General features: G+C 55.4%; 1 protein-coding gene across 1 annotated transcript in view; it reads right to left on the bottom strand.

The window, feature by feature from the left end:
- Positions 1-23,260, bottom strand: part of LOC132837003 (dedicator of cytokinesis protein 5-like) — a 95,049-nt gene that overhangs the window by 45,411 nt on the left and 26,378 nt on the right. The window contains exons 6-18 of the mRNA XM_060856630.1: positions 17,982-18,130; positions 17,168-17,303; positions 15,438-15,595; positions 13,972-14,053; positions 11,747-11,876; positions 7,808-7,880; positions 6,663-6,805; positions 6,084-6,209; positions 4,804-4,928; positions 3,748-3,846; positions 2,161-2,233; positions 1,781-1,884; positions 1,204-1,384 (exon numbers count right to left, since the gene is read on the bottom strand). Of these exons, the coding sequence (XP_060712613.1) occupies positions 1,204-1,384; positions 1,781-1,884; positions 2,161-2,233; positions 3,748-3,846; positions 4,804-4,928; positions 6,084-6,209; positions 6,663-6,805; positions 7,808-7,880; positions 11,747-11,876; positions 13,972-14,053; positions 15,438-15,595; positions 17,168-17,303; positions 17,982-18,130 (1,579 nt within the window). The remainder of the gene's footprint in view (positions 1-1,203; positions 1,385-1,780; positions 1,885-2,160; positions 2,234-3,747; positions 3,847-4,803; positions 4,929-6,083; positions 6,210-6,662; positions 6,806-7,807; positions 7,881-11,746; positions 11,877-13,971; positions 14,054-15,437; positions 15,596-17,167; positions 17,304-17,981; positions 18,131-23,260) is intronic.

The raw sequence follows: 23,260 nt of genomic DNA on the forward strand, positions 1-23,260 counted from the left end.
ATGGAACTGGCCGTGGGGTTTGGAAGGTGCTGTCTGAGGAGCCTGGGGGAGTTGCTGCAGTGCGTCTTGTAGATGGTACCCACTGCTGCTACTGAGTGTCTGGGGAGGTGGAGGGAGTGGGGGGTTTGTGGGTGTGGGGACAATCGAGGGAGGGGGGCTGTTTTGTCCCTGGATGGTGTTGAGCTTCTCGAGTGTTGTCGGAGCTGCCCCCCATTCAGGGCAAGTGGGGAGTATTCCCTCACACACCCTCCTGACTTGGGCCTTGTCGATGGTGAGGGACAGACTTTGGGGGGAGTCAGGAGGGGAGTTACTCGCTGCAGGATTCCCAGCCTCTGAGCTGCTCTTGTAGCTGCTGTGTTTATATGGGGCTGGTCCAGTTCAGTTTCTGGTCAATGGTAACCCCCAGGATGTTGACAGTGGGGGGTGGGGGCGATGCAGTGATGGTAACACCATTGAACATCAAGGGGGCGATGGTTAGATTCTCTCTTGTTGGAGACGGTAACCCCAGGATGTTGATAGTGGAGGGATTCAGTGACGGTAACACCATTGAACATCAAGGGGGCAATGGTTAGATTCTCTCTTGTTGGAGGTGGTACCACTCAGAATGTTGATAGTGGGGGGTGGGATTCAGTGATGGTAACACCATTCAATGTCAAGGGGCCGATGGTTAGATTCTCTTTTGATGGAGATGGTAACCCCCAGGATGTTGATAGGGGAGGGGGGGTGGGATTCAGTGACGGTAACAGCATTGAACATCAAAGGGACGATGCTTAGATTCTCTCTTATTGGAGACGGTACCCCCCAGGATCTTGATAGTTGGGGGCTGGGATTCAGTGACGGTAACACCATTGAACATGATGGGAAGAATATCCAGAGGAGTGTGACCATTGATACTGTGGGAGGTAAATGGGGGGTGACAGGGTGCCCATCTTGTCTCTGATAGGCTGCGGTGTTGCTATGGAGCCTCCCAGCAATTGGCGCGGCTGGGATTGCTCAGTCAGTGCTGTCCGACCACAGGGCGGGGAGAGATTCAATCCCTGGCAAGTGCAGACGGGCGAACGCACAATCTGTGCTTTGCTGGAGGGAAGAGCCGGGAATTGGGATAGAGCCGGGCCGCATCGCCACGCACACCGGGAGACAGGACGGGGAAAGAGCACGGCTCTCTGTGCCTACATTTGTCCGTCTAGATTGGCAGGGACTTACCGTTCTGCGTGAGTTTGGTGGAGCACACCAGTATCGCGATCTGGAAGCTGTCCTTAATGGCCGACACGGGGGCGGAGTGATGCACCCCTTTGCCGACCTGACTCTCCCTCGCCTCCTGCTCCTCTCTGGTCGCCGGCTGCATCAGGTAACACTTGGGATCTTCCATCTTCCTCGCGTCGCCCTGGCGACGGAATCAGAAGCTGGGGTTTTTGTTTGCTTGAAACGCTCGTGGGCTGGCCCTCAGTGGAGGAAAGGACGGGGGTGGGAGGGGAAATTAATTGGAGTCCGTTCGGGAGGTGGGGCATGGAATTGCGAAGATCACAGGGCAGGGTCTCCATGGTGTTCGGTGAAAGTGGAGAGGCGGGATGGTGAGGGAATATTCCAGAGGCCTGGCGAATGGAGGCGCGACAGAGAGGTGGGTACAGGACGACAGGGCGGGCTAGAGGGGAGCGCCGTGGCTTCGGGGAGCGACTCCGAAAGGATCGAGACACGGATTTTGTCAGGGAAAAGGGCTTTCTCGCTCTCTCTCTCTCTCTCCCCCACCTTCCTGCAGCCCCCATTCCCCGGCCACACCCACCTTGTAGATGATCAGGTCGTGTTTTCCATCGCGGAGCGTGGTGCCATCCGGCCTCATCAGCTTCACAAAGGCCATCCCGAACAGCTTTTCCGACTTGTCCTTGGCTGGGGAGGAAGGCACGTTAGGAATTGCGCGCCACCCGAACCCCCTCGCTACGCCCAGAACGCGGTTGGAGGGTGGGTTGGGGAGGTTGGGGGAGGGGTAGGGAGACGTGGAGGGGAAGGTGGGAGAGTCATCGCCCGCACCCCATGGTCTCTGAAAGCTCTCCCCCGCCCCCCAACCCCTGCGGTACCCCACCACCACCCCCCTCCCCCAAAAGCCCCTCCCACCAAACTCAGCGAGGAGAGAGCTATTCGACTGCAGGGAGAGTCGCCACTTACATTCCTGTGAGGATCTGTGCCGGAAGGTGAACCGCAGGTGACAATGACGGACAGCCTCGATTGCGATCGCCACCTACCGAAAACGGTTGGGGGGCGGGGAGGGGGGGGGGGTGAGAGAGTGGGAGGGAGGGGGAGGGGGAGGGGGAGAGAGGGAGGGGAAAGAGGGTGGAGGGAGGAGAAAGAGGGGGGAGGGAGAGAGAGGGAGAGGGAGGGAGAGAGCAGGAGGGAGAGAGAGGGAGGGGAGAGAGAGGGAGAGGGAGGGGGACAGAGGGGGGGGACAGAGAGAGAGGGAGGAAGGTATATAGAGAGAGAGGGAGAGGGAGGGAGAGAGAGCAGGAGGGAGAGAGAGGGAGGGGAGAGAGAGGGAGAGGGAGGGGGACAGAGAGAGAGGGAGGAAGGTATATAGAGAGAGGGAAGAGAGCGAGAGGGGGGAGGGGAGAGAGAGAGGGCGGGAGGGAGAGAGAGAGGGAGATACATATAGAGAGAGAGAGAGAGAGAGGGAGGGGAGCGAGAGAGGGGGAGAGAAGGGGGGAGGGAGAGAGAGAGGGAGAGGGGAAGAGAGGGAGAGAGAGAGGTAGAGAGAGACAGGGAGGGCGGTATAGAGAGAGACAGACAGACAGAGGGAGAGGCAGATAGGGAGGAGGAGAGAGAGACAAACAGACAGACAGACAGAGAGAAAGAGAGAGAGCAAGAGACGGACAGAGAGACAGAGTGAGAGGGGAGAGAGAGTGGGGGGGGGAAGAGAGACAGACAGACAGAGAGAAGAGAGAGAGAGACATACAGACAGATGGAGTGAAAGAGAGAGACAGAGAGACAACATTGCTAACCATCTGTATCAGACTGCTGTCCCCTCCCACCTCTATCAACACCTCACCAACACACAGCGGTGCCCGCAACATCGTCCAGAAATTCCCGTTCCTCTTGGAGCAGGGAAAAGTGCAGCCTGGCTATTCAAACTCACAGGGCATTGCACAGGACAGGTATTGGTCAAGCCATTGGCTGTGGCTGTTCCCCAATGCAGATGTGAGGGCGCAGCTCCCTCAGCACTGACCCACTGACAGTGCAGCACTCCCACAGTACTGACCCTCTGACAGTGCGGCACTCCCACAGTACTGACCCTCCGACAGTGCGGCGCTCCCACAGTACTGTCCCTCTGACGGTGCGGCACTCCCTCAGTACTGACCCTCTGACAGTGTGGCACTCCCTCAGTACTGACCCTCCGACAGTGCGGCACTCCCTCAACACTGATCTTTTGACAATGTGGCACTCCCTCAGTACTGACCCTCCGACAGTGCGGCACTCCCTCAACACTGATCTTATGACAATGTGGCACTCCCTCAGTACTGACCCTCCGACAGTGCGGCACTCCCTCAACACTGATCTTTTGACAATGTGGCACTCCCTCAGTACTGACCCTCTGACAGAGCGGCACTCCCTAAGCACTGACCCTCCGACAGAGCAGCATTCCCTCAGCACTGATCCCGTGACAGTGTGGCCCTCCCTCAGTCCTGACCCCGTGACAGTGGAGAATGTGTATAAACCTGCCTGGTCTGTAATGCTACCAAATGGGATCGTACAGTTACCCACCTTAACCGTCTCATACCAGAAGGGTTGCTTCACTTGGTAATAGACCACGGACTTGTACTCCGAGATTCCCTGATCACCAGATCCTGGGAAGATGGCTTTCTGAGGAACAACGGAGTGGGGGGCGGTGTTATGAAATTGAAGGCGCTTGCTGTACCTTTGAGAGAGAGCGAACACTGTTTCGCCCTGAGAGCTTACAAGCGTTTGTCATGTGACCAGTGAGCAGTCTCGGAATCTATTGGATAATTGAAAATATGTGGCGTTTGTCTGCGAAACGGATACCTAAGATTTGGTTGCTGTTTTGACACCAATTGGAATTTAACCAGTCAGTGTAAATTATGCCCCAGGATACTAAAACTCGATCGAATTTGAATTATTGCTTTGCCAACATCAAACCAATGAGACCATCCAATGTTTGGAGTATATAAATACAGGCATTTTGAAAGTCAGACAGAGCAACTGCCATCGAGAGAGACTGAAACACTCTCTGTCAAAGGTACCTTTTCGTATGAAAAATATCCACAGTAAAAAGACAACGACTGGGAGATCTTCAGCTGAAGGAAGACAGACACTGGAGATGCCAGCGTCTGTGTGGTTTTCAAATTAAGCTGATGTAATTTTAAGAAGTGTTTTGTTGGAACAGCATATTGTGACAGAGTTGGAGGCAGTAATAAGCAGTTTAGAGAAAGGGGAACTGAGAGTGGTGAATAGATGTTGTTCTGTGTTCAATTTCTGAGTTAGAGAATCAATTGATATTATCTCTTTTCGATAGTGGAATTTGGGAGTTCGCTGTCTTCAATGTTTTAGCCGATTACGAGGAAAGGTGAGCTTTCCTGGGGGTTTGGTTTCATTCACAGAAGAAGCCAACGTGGGAGAGAGAGCAGGAAGAGAAGGCTGCTCCAACAGTGAGGATGTGCGTGCATCCAGGGAGGGTGAAACCGAGAGCCCCTACTACTCCACAGGTCTGGATCGGCGATGGGAGGGGAAAGGCGACAATATCATGTCAAACGCAAAGAGGTTAGAGGACGCTGCCCAGGAGGAAGCGAGTGATTATTGTACCTCCATTAGACTGCCATCCTCGTCATAGACCCCCATCGTCACTTCCACGTTCTTTGGCGTTTTCTTCTTGCCCTTGTCAAACTCTCCCTGGACCAGGGTGACGTAGATGTCATTTCGGACATCACCTGCCAACAGCAGAGGGCAGAGGTTTTACAGCGCCCGCTACTGAGGACCCTCGGTGCATTGGAAATATGCCCCCCACCCCACTGTCACACACACACACCGCACCGTACCCCAGTGTCTCACACACACACACACCGCCCCGTACCCCACTGTCACACACACACACACCGCCCCGTACCCCACTGTCTCCCACACACACCGCCCCGTACCCCACTGTCTCCCACACACACCACCCCGTACCCCACTATCACACACACACACCGCCCCATACCCCACTGTCTCACACACACACACCGCCCCGTACCCCACTGTCTCACACACACACCGCCCCGTACCCCACTGTCACACACACACACACCGCCCCGCACCCCACTGTCTCACACACACACCGCCCCGTACCCCACTGTCACACACACTCACCGCCCTGCACCCCACTGTCACACACACACACACCGCCCCGTACCCCACTGTCTCTCACACACACACCGCCCCATACCCCACTGTCACACACACACACCGCCCCGTACCCCACTGTCACACACACACACACCGCCCTGTACCTCACTGTCACACACACACACTGCCCCGTACCCCATTGTCACACACACACACCGCCCCGTACCCCACTGTCTCACACACACACACACACCGCCCCGTACCCCACTGTCACACACACACACACCGCCCCGCACCCCACTGTCTCACACACACACACACCGCCCCGCACCCCACTGTCTCACACACACACCGCCCCGTACCCCACCGTCTCACACACACACACACACACCGCCCCGCACCCCACTGTCACACACACACACACCGCCCTGTACCCCACTGTCACACACACACACACCGCCCCGTACCCCACTGTCTCACACACACACCGCCCCGTACCCCACTGTCACACACACACACCGCCCTGCACCCCACTGTCACACACACACACACCGCTCTGTACTCCACTGTCACACACACACACACCGCCCCGTACCCCACTGTCTCACACACACACCGCCCCGTACCCCACTGTCACACACACACACACCGCCCCGTACCCCACTGTCTTTCACACACACACACCGCCCCGTACCCCACTGTCACACACGGGCATCTCTTACAGATGCCCGTTTCCCTGCCAACACGTGCACCCACTTTACCAGGCAGGATGATCTCCGGGAACCCCATCTTCCGAGCGACAGCGATGGACCTGTCCACAAGGTGCGGGAAGTTCTTCTCGACCTGCTGGATGTCCCCCGGGAGGAGCTTCATCGAGACCCACAGTCCTGGCGAGAGGATTACAAGTGACTCCTGGGCCGTCTGTGTTCACCTCCCCACGCCAACACTCCCAGGAAATCCCAACCGTCTCTGAGGACGTACCGAGTGGCTCTCCCCGCGCGGCCGCTCTTCTGTGCAGACCTGCTCCCCCTCCCCCACCGTCGTTTCCCTCAGCCGCGATGCACACCGCAGGCGAATAGCTCACCGACTTCCCCAACCCGGCCTGCGCTGTGCCCTCTGGCCTGCCCCTGCCCAACCCTGTGTGGGCCGACCGGTGCCGGCCTAACTGTGAAGCCCGCCACAGCTGAATAGCCAGCCACCCCGGCGCTATTTCGGTCCTGGCGCAAGGTGGAAGCTGGGTTTGGCGTGGGCGAGGAGGGTGGCATGGCCAGTGGGTGCCGCTCAGTCCCCAGTCCAGCCCAGGGATTGGTTGGCGCAATACTGGCACGCGCGATGCTCACCTTGACCCTTGTGGTTGACTTCCTTGGCAGCGATGACCTTGTTGAAGACAGAGGTGAGTGCTTCGTTCTCGCCAATGACGCGGGACGTCAGCAGGGGCGACATGATGAGTTGGCGCTGCCGGACGTACGTCTCCATGGCGATCCTGCGCGAGAGGACAGTCACCGATGGCGGTGCCAACCAGTGCCCAGTGCCAACCAGCCACCCGCGTCGTCGCACTGGACAGGGATCCAGCGGCCATTCCACGTCTCCCTTCCATGCTCACCTCACCGCGGCAACCACTCGCCCTCATTCCCTCGCCCTTCGACCTCTGGCCCCCTACACAGAACAATCCCATTCCCTGCCTTGGGTTGGAGCTCCTTGCCAGCCCAGGGCTGACCTCCTGTCAGAATGGACCAATGGCTGAAGAGAAACCACTTGGCAGACTGGACCAATGATTGGAGAGATCGTGAGAGGTTGGTGATACAGACCAATGATTGGAGAGATACTGAGAGGTTGGTGAAACAGACCAATGATGGAAGAGATAGAGAGCGGTTGGTGATACAGACCAATGATTGGAGAGATACCGAGAGGTTGGTGAAATGGACCAATGATTGGAGAGATAGTAAGAGATTGGTGAAATAAACCAATGATTGGAGAGATACCGAGAGGTTGGTGAAATGGACCAATGATTGGAGAGATAGTGAGAAGTTGGTGAAATGAACCAATGATTGGAGAGATCTTGGGAGGAGGATGAAATAAATGGACCAATGATCGAAGAGATAGTGAGGAGTGGGAGAAATACATGAACCAATGAGAGGTAGGGGAAGTAAATGGACCAATGATTGAAGGGATAGTGAGTTTGAACACGATTGGAAAGGCAGATGTATTTCTGGCCCTTTCCTGTCTCCTGGCCCATCCTCTACAAACTAAAGCACTCTGTTGAGACCTTATACCTTCTCTCAATCACTCGCAGCTCGGGGAGCCTGGGGCTCCCTGTCGCTTTAACCCTGGCGATGACTTAGCCAATCTGAGGCAGTTGGCCGGGGGACCAGCATCCTTTGCTCCTGAGGTGTGACTTGCTGGTTTGGAGATTTGGCATTCTTGTGTTGGGTCCAGATGAGCAAGTGGGCTATTCAGAGAGAGAGGGAGAGCTGGGCATACTCACGGCTGGACTGGAATAAAGTGCTGCTTCTCCTCATCGTCGTTTCGACCTCCGATTAAGTCCGTGATGTCCATGACTTTGGGGAGAGACGGGGAAACGGGTTAGTTAACTCAGTGAGTTCCGTCAAGGTGAGATACAGACACAGCCACCTCCCCCACTCACCACCACCGTTCCTGTTGGCAGCCATTTTCCCAGAGACCGCCCCCCACCCGCACGAAGTGATGAGCACAAAGTCTCGGAATGACGGTGAGGAGCATTCCTGAGTCCTTACGCCCATCAGGACGTTGACTGCCAGGGCCGGTTTGGGATTTAGTACACTGCTCAGAGGTTACTGCACAGAGTCACGATGGTCAGAAATGTTATTGCTGCCACAAACAGCGAGTTACTGGCTATTTAACTGCATCTGGCAGCTTACTCTGTGGAAAACAGCCACTGAATCCCACATCTTCATACATCCACTCAGGCCCACCCATACATTCTCTCACTTTCTCACTCACACTTTCACAGACCCATTCGGTCTCACACTCTCACACGTGCACTATCTCACACACGGACACTCTCACACATGCACTCACCCCCTCTCACTCTCACACACACTCACACACTCAGGGCCACCCTCCATTCTCTCACTCTCACAAACACACACATACTTTCACAGACACATTCAGTGTCACATGCTCTCTCTCCCTCACACACGATCACTCTCTCTCACACACTCTCTCCCTCAGACACTCTCCCTCACAGACACGCTCTCCCTCACAGACACGCTCTCCCTCACAGACACGGTCTCCCTCACAGACACACTCTCCCTCACAGACACACTCTCCCTCACAGACACACGCTCCCTCACAGACACTCTCCCTCACAGACACCCTCTCCCTCACAGACACGGTCTCCCTCACACACCCTCTCCCTCACACACCCTCTCCCTCACAGACACACGCTCCCTCACAGACACACTCTCCCTCACACAGACACGCCCTCCCTCACAGACACACTTTCTCTCACACACTCTCTCCCTCACAGACACACTCTCCCTCACAGACACACTCTCCCTCACAGACACACTTCCTCACAGACACGCTCCCTCACACAGACACACCCTCCCTCACACACACACGCTCCCTCACAGACACACGCTCCCTCACAGACACACTCTCCCTCACACAGACACGCCCTCCCTCACAGACACACTTTCTCTCACACACTCTCTCCCTCACAGACACACTCTCCCTCACAGACACGCTCCCTCACAGACACGCACCCTCACACAGACACGCTCTCTCACAGACACGCTCCCTCACAGACACTCCCTCTCTCACAGACACGCCCTCCCTCACAGACACTCTCTCTCCCTCACAGACACACGCTCCCTCACAGACACTCCCTCTCTCACAGACACACTCTCCCTCACAGACACACGCTCCCTCAGACACACTCTCCCTCACACACTCTCTCCCTCACAGACACTCTCTCCCTCACAGACACGCTCCCTCACAGACACTCCCTCCCTCACGACACCCTCTCCATCACAGACACGGTCTCCCTCACAGACACACTCTCCCTCACACACTCTCTCCCTCACAGACACTCTCTCCCTCACAGACACTCTCTCCCTCACAGACACTCTCTCCCTCACACACTCTCTCCCTCACAGACACTCTCTCCCTCACAGACACGGTCTCCCTCACAGACACTCTCTCCCTCACACACTCTCTCCCTCACAGACACTCTCTCCCTCACAGACACTCTCTCCCTCACACACTCTCTCCCTCACAGACACTCTCTCCCTCACAGACACGGTCTCCCTCACGCACCCTCTCCCTCACAGACACACGCTCCCTCACAGACACGCTCCCTCACAGAAACTCTCTCCCTCACAGACACGCTCTCCCTCATAGACACTCTCTCCCTCACAGACACACTCTCCCTCACAGACACTCTCTCCCGCACACACTCTCTCCCTCACAGACACTCTCTCCCTCACAGACACTCTCTCCCTCACAGACACGCTCCCTCACAGACACTCCCTCCCTCACGACACCCTCTCCATCACAGACACACTCTCCCTCACAGACACACTCTCCCTCACACACTCTCTCCCTCACAGACACTCTCTCCCTCACAGACACTCTCTCCCTCACAGACACTCTCTCCCTCACAGACACGGTCTCCCTCACAGACACTCTCTCCCTCACACACTCTCTCCCTCACAGACACTCTCTCCCTCACAGACACTCTCTCCCTCACACACTCTCTCCCTCACAGACACTCTCCCTCACAGACACGCTCTCTCTCACACACCCTCTCCCTCACAGACACTCTCTCCCTCACAGACACGGTCTCCCTCACGCACCCTCTCCCTCACAGACACACGCTCCCTCACAGACACGCTCCCTCACAGAAACTCTCTCCCTCACAGACACGCTCTCCCTCATAGACACTCTCTCCCTCACAGACACACTCTCCCTCACAGACACTCTCTCCCGCACACACTCTCTCCCTCACAGACACTCTCTCCCTCACAGACACTCTCTCCCTCACAGACACTCTCTCCCTCACACACTCTCTCCCTCACAGACACTCTCTCCCTCACAGACACTCTCTCCCTCACAGACACTCTCTCCCTCACACACCCTCTCCCTCACAGACACACGCTCCCTCACAGACACGCTCCCTCACAAACACTCTCTCCCTCACAGACACGCTCTCCCTCACAGACACTCTCTCCCTCACAGACACTCTCTCCCTCACACACCCTCTCCCTCACAGACACACGCTCCCTCACAGACACGCTCCCTCACAGACACTCTCTCCCTCACACACTCTCTCCCTCACAGACACGCTCTCCCTCACAGACACTCTCTCCCTCACAGACACACTCTCCCTCACACACCCTCTCCCTCACAGACACTCCCTCTCTCACAGACACGCTCCCTCACAGACACTCTCTCCCTCACAGACACTCTCTCCCTCACAGACACGCTCTCCCTCACAGACACGCTCTCCCTCACAGACACGCTCTCCCTCACGACACCCTCTCCATCACAGACACGGTCTCCCTCACAGACACTCTCCCTCACAGACACGCTCTCCCTCACAGACACGCTCTGCCTCACAGACACGCTCTCCCTCACAGACACGCTCTCCCTCACGACACCCTCTCCATCACAGACACGGTCTCCCTCACAGACACTCTCTCCCTCACAGACACTCTCCCTCACAGACACGCTCTCCCTCACACACTCTCTCCCTCACAGACACGCTCTCTCACAGACACTCTCTCCCTCACAGACACTCTCTCCCTCACACACTCTCTCCCTCACAGACACGCTCCCTCACAGACACGCTCTCCCTCACACACTCTCTCCATCACAGACACCCTCTCCCTCACAGACACGCTCCCTCACAGACACTCTCTCCCTCACACACTCTCTCCCTCACAGACACTCTCTCCCTCACAGACACGCTCTCCCTCACACACTCTCTCCCTCACAGACACACTCTCCCTCACACACTCTCTCCCTCACAGACACTCTCTCCCTCACAGACACGCTCTCCCTCACAGACACGCTCTCCCTCACACACTCTCTCCCTCACAGACACACTCTCCCTCACACACTCACTCTCCCTCACAGACAGTCTCTCCCTCACACAGTCTCTCCCTCACAGACACTCTCTCCCTCACAGACACTCTCTCCCTCACACACTCTCTCCCTCACAGACACTCTCTCCCTCACGACACCCTCTCCATCACAGACACGCTTTCTCACAGACACTCTCTCCCTCACACACTCTCTCCCTCACAGACACGCTCTCCCTCACAGACACTCTCTCCCTCACACACTCTCTCCCTCACAGACACCCTCTCCCTCACTGTCTGTCTGTCTCTCTCCCTCACTCACTCTCTCTCCCCTCCCTCCACCTGACGAATGGACATACCTGCTACCCCAAATGGCCGCCGGAGACCACAGGTGTGCTTCTTGCCTTCCTTCAGCTCCATGTGTCCCACCCGGACAATCTGACAGACCAGACTGATCTTCAGTCGGATCAAGTCACTGCTGCTCACATCCTGTCAGCCGGAGAGGGGGGGGGGGGGGGGGGGGAGAAAGACAGGGGGAAAGAGGGGGAGGGGCGAGAGAGGGGGAGGGGGGAGAAAGACAGGGGGAAAGAGGGGGAGGGGCGAGAGAGGGGGAGGGGGGAGAAAGACAGGGGGAAAGAGGGGGAGGGGGGAGGGAGACGGGGGGAAGGGGGGAGAGAGGGGGGAGGGGGGAGTGAGACGGGGGGAGGGAGGGAGAGGGAGACAGGGGAGGGAGGGAGAGGGAGACAGGGGGAGGGGAGAAAGGGGGAGGGGGAGAGAGAGAGGGAGGGTGAGGGGGAGAGAGGGGGAGGGGGGAGGGAGACAGGGGTGGAGGGAGGGAGTGGGAGACGGGGGGAAGGAGGGAGAGGGGGGAGGGGGGAGTGTGACGGGGGTAGGGAGGGAGAGGGAGAGACGGGGGAGGGGGAGAGAGGGGGGAGGGAGGGAGAGGGAGACGGGGGAGGAGGAGAGAGGGGAGGGAGGGAGGGAGGGAGGGACAGAGAGAGAGAGACAGACAGAGAGGGTGGGGAGGTTGAGGACATTAACAGTGGATACAGACCCATTGTTATTGTTCGTTGGCGAACTATAAACACCGATTTTGAGTTTTGAAATGATTGATAGCTTTCCTCACCAACACACAGACATGACCCAGAGCAAGGCCGCTCGGCCGAGCGAGTCTGTGCTGACCTCTTAGCCTCCATCTCCTCCCGTCCCTGTTTCCCCAGCCCTTGGCACACAGCCTTGGCATCAGGAGTGCGGCCCCCCCCAAACCCTCCTTTAGTGTGATGAGGCTTTCTGCTTCACATCCTCTCCCCCCTCCCCTTACTGGCAGTGAGTTCCAGATTTCCCACCAGCCTCCGGGTAAACACACATCCCCTCGAATCCCCCCTGCCCCTCCCTTTAAATCTGCCCCCTCTGCTCTGGTTTAGTGAGTCCTCTGCTCAGCAGAATGGTTCCCTCTGATCTACCCTGCCGCTCGTAATCTGTCAGACACCCCTGTGTCATGAAGTTGAAGGGGTGTGCTGCACCTTTAAGAGAGAGTGAACGCTTTTTTTGCTAACAAGTGCCAGTCATATGACCAGCGAGCAGTCTCAGAATGTACTAGAAAATTGAAGAGGTGTGACATTTGGCTGTGAAACAGATACCTGAGTTTTGCTTGCTGTTTCGACAACAATTCGAATCTAACCAATCAGTTGAAATTATGCCCCGGGATACTAAAACCCAAACTGATTTTGAATTTATTGTTTTCACCAACCTTGAACCAATGAGATGATCCGATGTTAGGAGGATATCAAAAAAAGCAGGCATTTTGAAAGTCAGACAGAGAGTAACTGCCATCGTGAGAGAGACTGCCATTTAAAACCACTCTCTCTCTCTCTCAAAGGTACCTTTTACATATGAAACATGTTTGCAGTAAAAGACAGCACACAACCCAAGGAGATCTACAGCCAAAAGGAGCAGGACACTGGAGATGACAGCCGCTAATGTGGTTTTGAAATTAAGTTGATGCAACTTTAGTAAGTGTTTTATTGGAACAGCATATTGTTATAGAGTTGGAGGCAGGTTATAAGCAGTTGAGAGAGAAGTGGGGGTGCTTAGAGTTGTGAATGGTGAGTTACGGAATAAATTGATGTTATTTTCATAAAAGAGTGGAATTTTGGGAATTCTCTGTCACTCATACTTTGACAGGTTATGAGGCGAGGTGAGCTGTTCTGGGCGTTCGCGGTGTCACAAAGAATGCTCCAATGAAACTGACCCGAGGCGTATCCAGCCTCCGACCTGCTCCGTCCTCCCTCTGCACCTCCCCTCCAGTCCACCTTCCGACAGTGTGGGGACCGGAACTGCACACAGTCCTCCAGCTGTGGCCTGGACAGCTCTGGCATAACCTCCCTGCTCTTATAACCCACACCCCGACTGATCAAGGCGAGCGTGCCCCCACCCAACCCCTCAACCTTGACCGTCTTAACCTGCGACTTGTGGACTCACACATCAAGGCGCCATCTTTAACACGACACGACTCTGTCACCGCGCGCCTTTCTCGAGCGGCCCACCTGCCCTCCCCGTTTGGTGTTGCGCGGCGGACGCTTACCGTGAAGAGCACTCCCTGTTTGTTCGGCCGTTCTATCTCCTTGGGCGTCCCCGGTCTGGTCCAGCGCACCAGGAAGTTCTCGCTGCGGGACGGAGGCAGATCGAGAAGGGTCACGCTCGCCGCTGGGAGATAGTCCGGCCGCACGCCACCGCCCACTCACGACCGGGGTTGGGGGGGGGGAGGATCGCGGAGATTCTGAGAGGCTGGTGATGGAATCACATTGGCGTACTCTCCTTCACAGGGCATCGTTGGCCGGGCCCAGCATTTAATGACCCTATTTCTCTCCCTCCTTGGGAAGGTTGGGGTGCGGGGTGGAAAGCCGCCGTCTTGATCCACCATCTTGAACCGTGAAGGGATCCCCCCCCTCCACACAGCGCCCTCAGGGAAGGAGTTCCAGAATTCCACCCAGCGACACCCAATATATGTCCGAGTCGGGATGGTGAGGGGCTGGGAGGGGAACTTGCAGGGGAGGGGGGTGGTGTTCCCATGTACCTGCTGCCCCCTTGTCCTTCCCGATGGAAGTGGCCGTGGGGTTTGGAAGGTGCTGTCTGAGGAGCCTGGGGGAGTTGCTGCAGTGCGTCTTGTAGATGGTACCCACTGCTGCTCCTGAGCGTCGGGGGGTGGAGGGAGTGGGGGGTTGTGGGTGTGGGGACAATCGAGCGGGGGGCTACTTTGTCCCTGGATGGTGTCGAGCTTCTCGAGTGTTGTTGGAGCTGCCCCCCATCCAGGGCAAGTGGGGAGTATTCCCTCACACACCCTCCTGACTTGGGCCTTGTCGATGGTGGGGACAGGCTTTGGGGGGAGTCAGGAGGGGAGCTACTCACTGCAAAATCTCGGGGCAATTTAGAATATGATAGAGTATTGGCTGGGGTGCAGATGGGAGGGTTAAATAGGTGAGGGGAGGCGAATTAGGAAGCAACCTGTTGTGACTGTGACCCGGTCAGACAGGCAGACCTCAGGGAATCTGAGTTCCCCGACTGGGGCTGTTAACCAGGTCCAATCAGGGAGCCCTGGCTGACAGACACAAACAGGGAGGGGTGAGAGGTTCTGCTCACTCTGAGAGCTGGCTCTAAGGGAGCTGGATACAGTGTCAAGGATGCTCCCTGTGAACTTGAACGGGGATGTGTTGACAGGTTCCCAGCTTCTGAGAAGGTATTTGAAGTTTGAAGGGAACAAAAAAAGAGCAGCATCTCTCTTCTGCCATCTCAAAATGGCAAATGGCTGAGGGATGGAAGAAAGGAGCAAGGTTTGATCTGAACACACACCCCACGCCCCCCCCTCATAAATTCAGTGGGCACTGGACGGGGGAAGGTTCGAATCTGAAGGCGCCATAACTCTGGTCCGATTGTACTCCAGTGCAGAGTCGGGGGGTGGTGGGTCGAACTGCATCCCGTCCTCGGGGATCGGGAAGTCGGGATTGACGTGCCGGGTGGGGTGGGGTGGAAGGTGGAGGATATGGGACTCACCTGATGAATTCCGACTGAACTGGGTCGTACAGGGACATGAGCAGCTCAGCGTCCTCACCGATGTTGCAGACGAAGTTGTTCAGGTTGACGTACAGGCTGTAGGTATGGCAGCTGTTGAAAAGGGACTGGCGGCACACCTCCATACTGTGGATCCTGGACTGAATCAGAGAGAGAGGCACACAGAGATGGATGGGGGAGACAGAGAGGGTGGGAGAGAGAGAGGGGGGCGGAAGGAGAATAGAGAGAGGAAAGAGGGATTGGAGAAACAGAGCAGGGAAAAGGAGGGGAAGAGAGAAAGGGAGCGGAGAGAGAGAGAGAGAGACCAGAGCATGAATAAATCATTCAGGTGCACGTTACTCATTATTACACACTCAGTCACTTAATAAAGGGATACACTGTAAGAGGATCAGTACTGAGGGAGTGCTGCACTGTCGGAGGGTCAGTGCTGAGGGAGTGCCGCACCGTCAGAGGGTCAGTGCTGAGGGAGTGCTGCACTGTCGGAGGGTCAGTGCTGAGGGAGTGCCGCACCATCAGAGGGTCAGTGCTGAGGGAGTGCCGCACTGTCAGAGGGTCAGTGCTGACAGAGTGCCGCACAGTCAGAGGGTCCGTATTGAGGGAGTGCCGTACTGTCAGAGGATCAGTACTGAGGGAGTGCTGCACTGTCGGAGGGTCAGTGCTGAGGGAGTGCTGCACCATCAGAGGGTCAGTGCTGAGGGAGTGCCGCACTGTCAGAGGGTCAGTGCTGACAGAGTGCCGCACAGTCAGAGGGTCCGTATTGAGGGAGTGCCGTACTGTCAGAGGATCAGTACTGAGGGAGTGCTGCACTGTCGGAGGGTCAGTGCTGAGGGAGTGCCGCACCGTCAGAGGGTCAGTACTGAGGGAGTGCCGCACTGTCGGAGGGTCAGTACTGAGGGAGGGCCGCACTGTCGGAGGGTCAGTGCTGACAGAGTGCCGCACAGTCAGAGGGTCTGTATTGAGGGAGTGCCGTACTGTAAGAGGATCAGTACTGAGGGAGTGCTGCACTGTCGGAGGGTCAGTGCTGAGGGAGTGCCGCACCGTCAGAGGGTCAGTGCTGAGGGAGTGCCGCACTGTCAGAGGGTCAGTGCTGACAGAGTGCCGCACAGTCAGAGGGTCCGTATTGAGGGAGTGCCGTACTGTCAGAGGATCAGTACTGAGGGAGTGCTGCACTGTCGGAGGGTCAGTGCTGAGGGAGTGCCGCACCGTCAGAGGGTCAGTATTGAGGGAGTGCCGCACTGTCGGAGGGTCAGTACTGAGGGAGGGCCGCACTGTCGGAGGGTCAGTGCTGAGGGAGTGCCGCACTGTTGGAGGGTCAGTACTGAGGGAGGGCCGTGCTGTCGGAGGGTCAGTACTGAGGGAGTGCCGCACTGTCGGAGGGTCAGTACTGAGGGAGTGCCGCGCTGTCGCGGGGTCAGTACTGAGGGAGTGCAGCACTGTCGGAGGGTCAAGCACCGCCATGTTGAAATTGAATTCTTGTCCAGCCTTGGCCGAGATTCAACTGATGGGCAGCACCAGCGAGAGGATTTAAGCTGCTGCCACGGCTGGTGTTTGTGGGATCTTTGTTGTGCAGGGAACAACAAGGTTGAACAGCAAGGAGCCATCACCGTGCCGGCGAGTGGGTGGGAGAGACGCCCCGGCCTTGGGGAAGGCCTGATAGGAAAGTCCGCTGCCCCTCCCTTTCCCGGAACTTCGCCCGGAAAGGGTGGGCTTACCTTTTCTTCCTGAATCCTCTCGTTGATACCCCGCGAGACGGCCTCGTGGGCTTTGAACAGCGAGACGGTGCTGGTCAGGTCTGGATCCTGTACGTTTCCGTTTTCGTCCCGAATGACCAGGTCCAGCCCCAGGATCCTGGAAAGAAACAGCAACCCCCATTCCCGTCAGCTCCCACCTTCTGGAAATCCGGCAGTGTTAACCTCGAGGCTTCGAGACTGGTTATCCCCCTCCTTCCCTCCGCTTCCTGGAGACTCCTGAACCGATTTTCCCCTTGGCTCACTGAGCGAGCCAGACTTGTCGAAATTTTCCATCAGGACCCACGTGCAAGAATGCCAGGTTTTGCGGGGGGCGGAAGACAGGGAACAACAATTGACAGGGCTTACGGAACGGGTGCCGACTCGCTTGAAAGTCCATTCGGCCCGTCTTTGCCTGCGGTGGTTCTGTCCCGCTAATCTCCCGCCTTGCCTCCTCCCCCCCATCCAATGCCCAAACCAAATATCCCCTCCATCAGGCCGTCTGGTTGGTTGCCATGGGGAAAGCGCTGGGGTCTTCTGCGCTGGGTTTGAGGGTGACCGAACCGTCGTGCCTGGCGACGTCTCCACCATTCAGCCCACCAATCGGCGCCCTTTCCTCAGCAGGCCGACAACGTCGCTCTCACTGGCATTCTTGCACGTGGGTCCTGATGGTGTCGAGGTGGTTGATGGCTCAACTGCATTTCTTTATCCGCCTCGTCCCCTTGACTGTGAGATTCCGGCTTTGGGAGCGATTCCCCACCCCTCCCCCATCATCCTGGGGTGGGCAGAATGGCCTCACCTGTTCCCGTAGTCGATCTTGGCAATGACCTTGCCCTTCAGCTCCGTCAGCTCATCCTTCGGCAGCGTTCCCGACAGGATCTGGGAGCGGCCCTCGATCAGACTGTACGTCATGTCCCGCACGTGGTAGAACATGGCCTTGTTACCGCTCTGGACGGGAGACAGGGAGAGACAGGGTGTTCGCTCGCTCGCTCACTCGCCCCGCGGGCTGCTGGGATTTCAGAGGGAAAGGAGGTGGAGGTGGTCTGGTCTGCCTTTCAATGGCTGACCACGAGCATCCTCAACTCCTACCTTTCCCTCTCGATTTCCCCACAGTCGGCATTTTGCTCAAAATATGGAAAATCGGGATTGAAGATGGTTTGGATCAGAAATTGGCCAGCTGAAAGAAGACAGGGGGTGGTGGTTGATGGGAAATGTTCATCCTGGGGCTCAGTTACCAGCGGTGTGTCTCAAAGGGCCTGTTTTGGGGCCCCTGCTGTTTGTCATTTTTATAAATGATCTGGATGCGGGAGTAGAAGGATGGGTCAGTAAATTTGTCGATCACGCTAATGTAGGCAGAGTTTGTGGACAGTGCCGAAGGATGTCGTGGGTTACAGAGGGACATCGCTAAGATGCAGAGCTGGGCTGAGAGGTGGCAAATGGAGTTTAATGCGGAAAAGTGTGAGGTGGTTCACTTCGGAAGGAGTAACAGGAATACAGAGTACTGGGCAAATGGTAGGATTCTTGGCAGTGGAGAGGAACAGAGAGATCTCGGTGTCCAGGTACATAAATCCCTGAAAGTTGCCACCCAGGTCACTAAGAAGGCATATGGTGTCTTGCCGTTTATCGGGAGGGGGATTGAGTTCCGGAGCCATGAGGTTATGCTGCAGCTGTACAAAACTCTGGTGTGGCCGCACTCGGAGTATTGTGTACAGTCCTGGTCACTGCATTATAGGAAGGATGTGGGAACTTTGGAAAGGGTTCAGAGGAGATTTACCAGGATGTTGCCTGGGATGGGAGGGAAGGTCTTATGAGGAAAGGCTGAGGGACTTGAGGCTGTTTTCGTTAGAGAGAAGAAGGTTGAGAGGGGACTTAACAGAGACATATAAGATAATCAGAGGGTTAGATAGGGTGGACAGTGAGAGCCTTTTTCCCCGGATGGTGATGGCTAGCACAAGGGGATATAGCTTTAAATTGAGGGGGTGATAGATACAGGACAGATGTCAGAGGTAGTGTCTTTACTCAGAGAGTAGTAGGGGGCGTGGAACACCCTGCCTGCAACAGGAGTAGACTCGCCAACTTTAAGGGCATTGAAATGGTCATGGGATAGGCATATGGAGGAGAATGGAATGGTGTGGGTTAGATGGGCTTCAGATCGGTTCCACAGGTCGGTGTAACATCGAGGGGCCGAAGGGCCTGTTACTGCGCTGTAACATTCCCTTCCCAAATCCCGTCTATCTCAGCCTTGAATCGTCTACCCGACCTACAGCCCTGTGCAGTGAAGAATTCCGCGGTTTCCCTCCTCTCGGAGCACAGGAATATCCTGCTCCTCTCCGTCTTCAGTGGGAGACCCCTTAATCTGAGGTGACACTAGACTCTCCTGCAAGGGGGCAAACACCCTCTCCACATCTCCCCCCTGTCAAGTCCCTCGAAGAATCTCTTCTGTTTCAAACGGGTCACCTCTCGTTCATCTACATGAGTACAGCACCCTCCGCAACCTACTCAACCCCCTCCTCATGAGAGGGTCGCTCCAACCCCAGGAGCAGCTGAGTGACCCTTCTCTGGACTGCCTCTGATGGCCAGTCTATCTCTGCTTGGATACGGGACCCCGAAACCGCTCACAATATTCCAGCTGCGCTCTGACTAGTGCCTCCCAGGACATTAGTTAGGCCACTTTTGGAATACTGCATTCAATTCTGGTCTCCTTCCGATAGGAAAGATGTTGTGAAATTTGAAAGGGTTCAGAAAAGATTTACCAGGATGTTGGAGGGTTTGAGCTACAGGGAGAGGCTGAACAGGCTGGGGCTGTTTTCCCTGGAGTGTCAGAGGCTGAGGGGTGACCTTATACAGGTTTATAAAATCATGAGGGGGCATGGATAGGGTAAAGAGACAAGGTCTTTTCCCCTGGGGTGGGGGAGTCCAGAACTAGAGGGGCATAGGTTTAGGGTGAGAGGGGAAAGATATAAAAGAGACCTAAAGGGCAACTTTTTCACACAGAGGGTGGTACGTGTATGGAATGAGCTGCCAGAGGAAGTGGTGGAGGCTGGTACAATTGCAACATTTAAAAGGCATTTGGATGGGTATATGAATAGGAAGGGTTTGGAGGGATATGGGCCGGGTGCTGGCAGGTGGGACAGGATTGAATTAGGATTGAGTGTGTGTGTGTGTATGTGTGTGTCTGTAGGACTGTGCATGTGAGAGAGTGTGTATGTGTGTATATGAATGTGTGTATGAGAGAGAGAGAGAGACAGTGTGTGTGTATGTGTGTGCGTGAGTATATGTGTGTGTGTGCATGTGAGAGAGAGTGTGTGTGCATGTGAGAGAGTGTGTGTGCGCGTGTAAGACTGAGAGGGCGTGCGTGTGTGTGTAGAAGTGTGCGTGTGAGAAAGCGTGAGTGTGTGTGTAGGAGTGTGTGTGTAGGAGTGTGCGTATGAGACAGTGTGTGTGTGTAGGAGTGTGTGTGTGTGTCGGAGTGTGTGTATGAGACACTGTCTGTGTGTAGGAGTGTGCATGTGTGTGTCGGAGTGTGCATATGAGACACTGTCTGTGTGTAGGAGTGTGTATGTGGTGTAGGAGTGTGCGTATGAGACACTGTCTGTGTGTAGGAGTGTGCATGTGTGTGTCGGAGTGTGCATATGAGACACCATGTGTGTGTGGGTGTAGGAGTGTGCGTATGAGACACTGTCTGTGTGTAGGAGTGTGTGTGTGGGTATCGGAGTGTGCGTATGAGACACTGTCTGTGTGTGGGTGTAGGAGTGTGCGTAGGAGACACTGTGTGTGTGTAGGGGTGTGCGTATGTGTGTGTAGGAGTGTGCACGTGTGTATAGGAGTGTGCGTATGAGACACTGTGTGTGTAGGAGTGTGTGTGTGTGTGTGTGTGTGTGTAGGGAGTGTGTGTATGTGTGTGTAGGAGCGTGCATATGAGATTGTGTGTGTGTAGGAGTGTGCATGTGTGCGTGTGTATGTTGGAGGGTGCGTATGTGTGTGTAGGAGTGTGTATGTAGGAGTGTGCGTATGAGACTGTGCGTGTGACGGAGTGTGCATGTGTGTGTAGGAGTGTGCGTATGAGAGACTGTGTGTGCGCTTGTGTGTGTAGGAGTATGCATGTATGTGTGTGTATAGGAGTGTGCGTATGAGACACTGTGTGTGTGTGGGTGTAGGAGTGTGCGTAGGAGACACTGTGTGTGTAGGAGTGTGCGTGTGTTGGAGTGCGTATGTGTGTAGGAGTGTGCGTATGAGACACTGTGTGTATAGGAGTGTGCGTGTGTTGGAGTGCATATGTGTGTAGGAGTGTGCGTATGAGACACTGTGTGTGTAGGAGTGTGCGTATGAGACACTGTGTGTGTAGGAGTGTGCGTGTGTTGGAGTGCGTATGTGTGTAGGAGTGTGCGTATGAGACACTGTGTGTATAGGAGTATGTGTGCGCGTGTGTAGGAGTGTGTGTGTGTGTAGGAGTGTGCGTGTGTAGGAGTAAGTTTGTGTGTAGGAGTGTGCGTATGAGAGACTGTGTGTGTGCGTGTGTAGGAGTGTGTGTATGAGAGAGAGAGTGAGGGTGTGTGAGAGAGAGAGTGAGAGTGAGCATGTGTGTAGGAGTGTGTATGTGAGTGAGAGAGTGAGGGTGTGTGTGTGTGTGTGTGTGAGAGAGAGAGTGAGAGTGAGCATGTGTGTAGGAGTGTGCGTATGAGAGATTGTGTGTTTGTACAAGTGTGTGCGTGTGTGTGTGTGTGCAAGAGTGTGTGTGTAGGAGTATGTGTGCACGTGTGTGTAGGAGTGTGTATGTGAGTGACAGCATGTATGTGTGTGTGAGAGCGAGCGAGTGTGTGTGAGAGAGTGAGCATGTGTGTAGGAGTGTGTGTGTGAGAGAGAGAGTGTGTGTGTGTGTGTGTATGAGAGTGAGAGTGAGCATATGTGTAGGAGTGTGCGTATGAGAGACTGTGAGAGTGTAGGAGTATGTGTGCGTGTGTGCAGGAGTGTGTGTGAGAGTGACAGCATGTGTGTGTGTGTGTGTGTGTGAGAGAGAATGAGCGAGTGTGTGTGAGAGAGGGTGAGAGTGAGCATGTGTGTATGAGTGTGTGTGAGAGAGAGAGTGAGTGTGTGTGAGAGAGAGTGTGTGAGAGAGAGACAGTGAGAATGAGTATGTGTGTAGGAGTGTGTGTGTGAGAGAGTGAGAGTGAGCGTGTGTGTGTTTGAGAGAGAGTGAGTGTGAGTGTACATATGTGTAGGAGTATGTGTGTGAGAGAGAGAGTGAGTGTGTGTGTGAGAGTGAGAGTGTTCATGTGTGTAGGAGTGTGTGTGTGAGAGAGAGTGAGAGTGTACCTGTGTGTGAGAGCGAGAGTGAGAGTGTACATATGTGTAGGAGTGTGTGTGTGAGAGAGAGAGTGAGTGTGTGTGTGAGAGTGAGAGTGTACATGTGTGTAGGAGTGTGTGTGTGAGAGAGAGAGAGTGAGTGTGTGTGTGAGAGCGAGAGTGAGAGTGTACATGTGTGTAGGAGTGTGTGTGTGAGAGAGAGAGTGAGTGTGTGTGAGAGTGAGAGTGTTCATGTGTGTAGGAGTGTGTGTGTGAGAGAGAGAGTGTGTGTGTGTGTGAAAGCGAGAGTGAGAGAGAGAGTGAGAGTGAGCATGTGTGTAGGAGTGTGCGTATGAGAGACTGTGAGAGTGTAGGAGTATGTGTGCGTGTGTGCAGGAGTGTGTGTGAGAGTGACAGCATGTGTGTGTGTGTGTGAGAGAGAGAGTGAGCGAGTGTGTGTGAGAGAGGGTGAGAGTGAGCATGTGTGTACGAGTGTGTGTGAGAGAGAGAGTGAGTGTGTGTGAGAGAGAGTGTGTGAGAGAGAGACAGTGAGAATGAGTATGTGAGTAGGAGTGTGTGTGTGAGAGAGTGAGAGTGAGCGTGTGTGTGTTTGAGAGAGAGTGAGTGTGAGTGTACATGTGTGTAGGAGTATGTGTGTGAGAGAGAGAGTGAGTGTGTGTGTGAGAGTGAGAGTGTTCATGTGTGTAGGAGTGTGTGTGTGAGAGAGAGAGTGAGTGTGTGTGAGAGAGCGAGAGTGAGAGTGTACATGTGTGTAGGAGTGTGTGTGTGAGAGAG

Source organism: Hemiscyllium ocellatum, chromosome 48 (assembly GCF_020745735.1).
Source record: "Hemiscyllium ocellatum isolate sHemOce1 chromosome 48, sHemOce1.pat.X.cur, whole genome shotgun sequence".
In the NCBI taxonomy this organism is placed as follows: Eukaryota; Metazoa; Chordata; class Chondrichthyes; order Orectolobiformes; family Hemiscylliidae; genus Hemiscyllium; species Hemiscyllium ocellatum.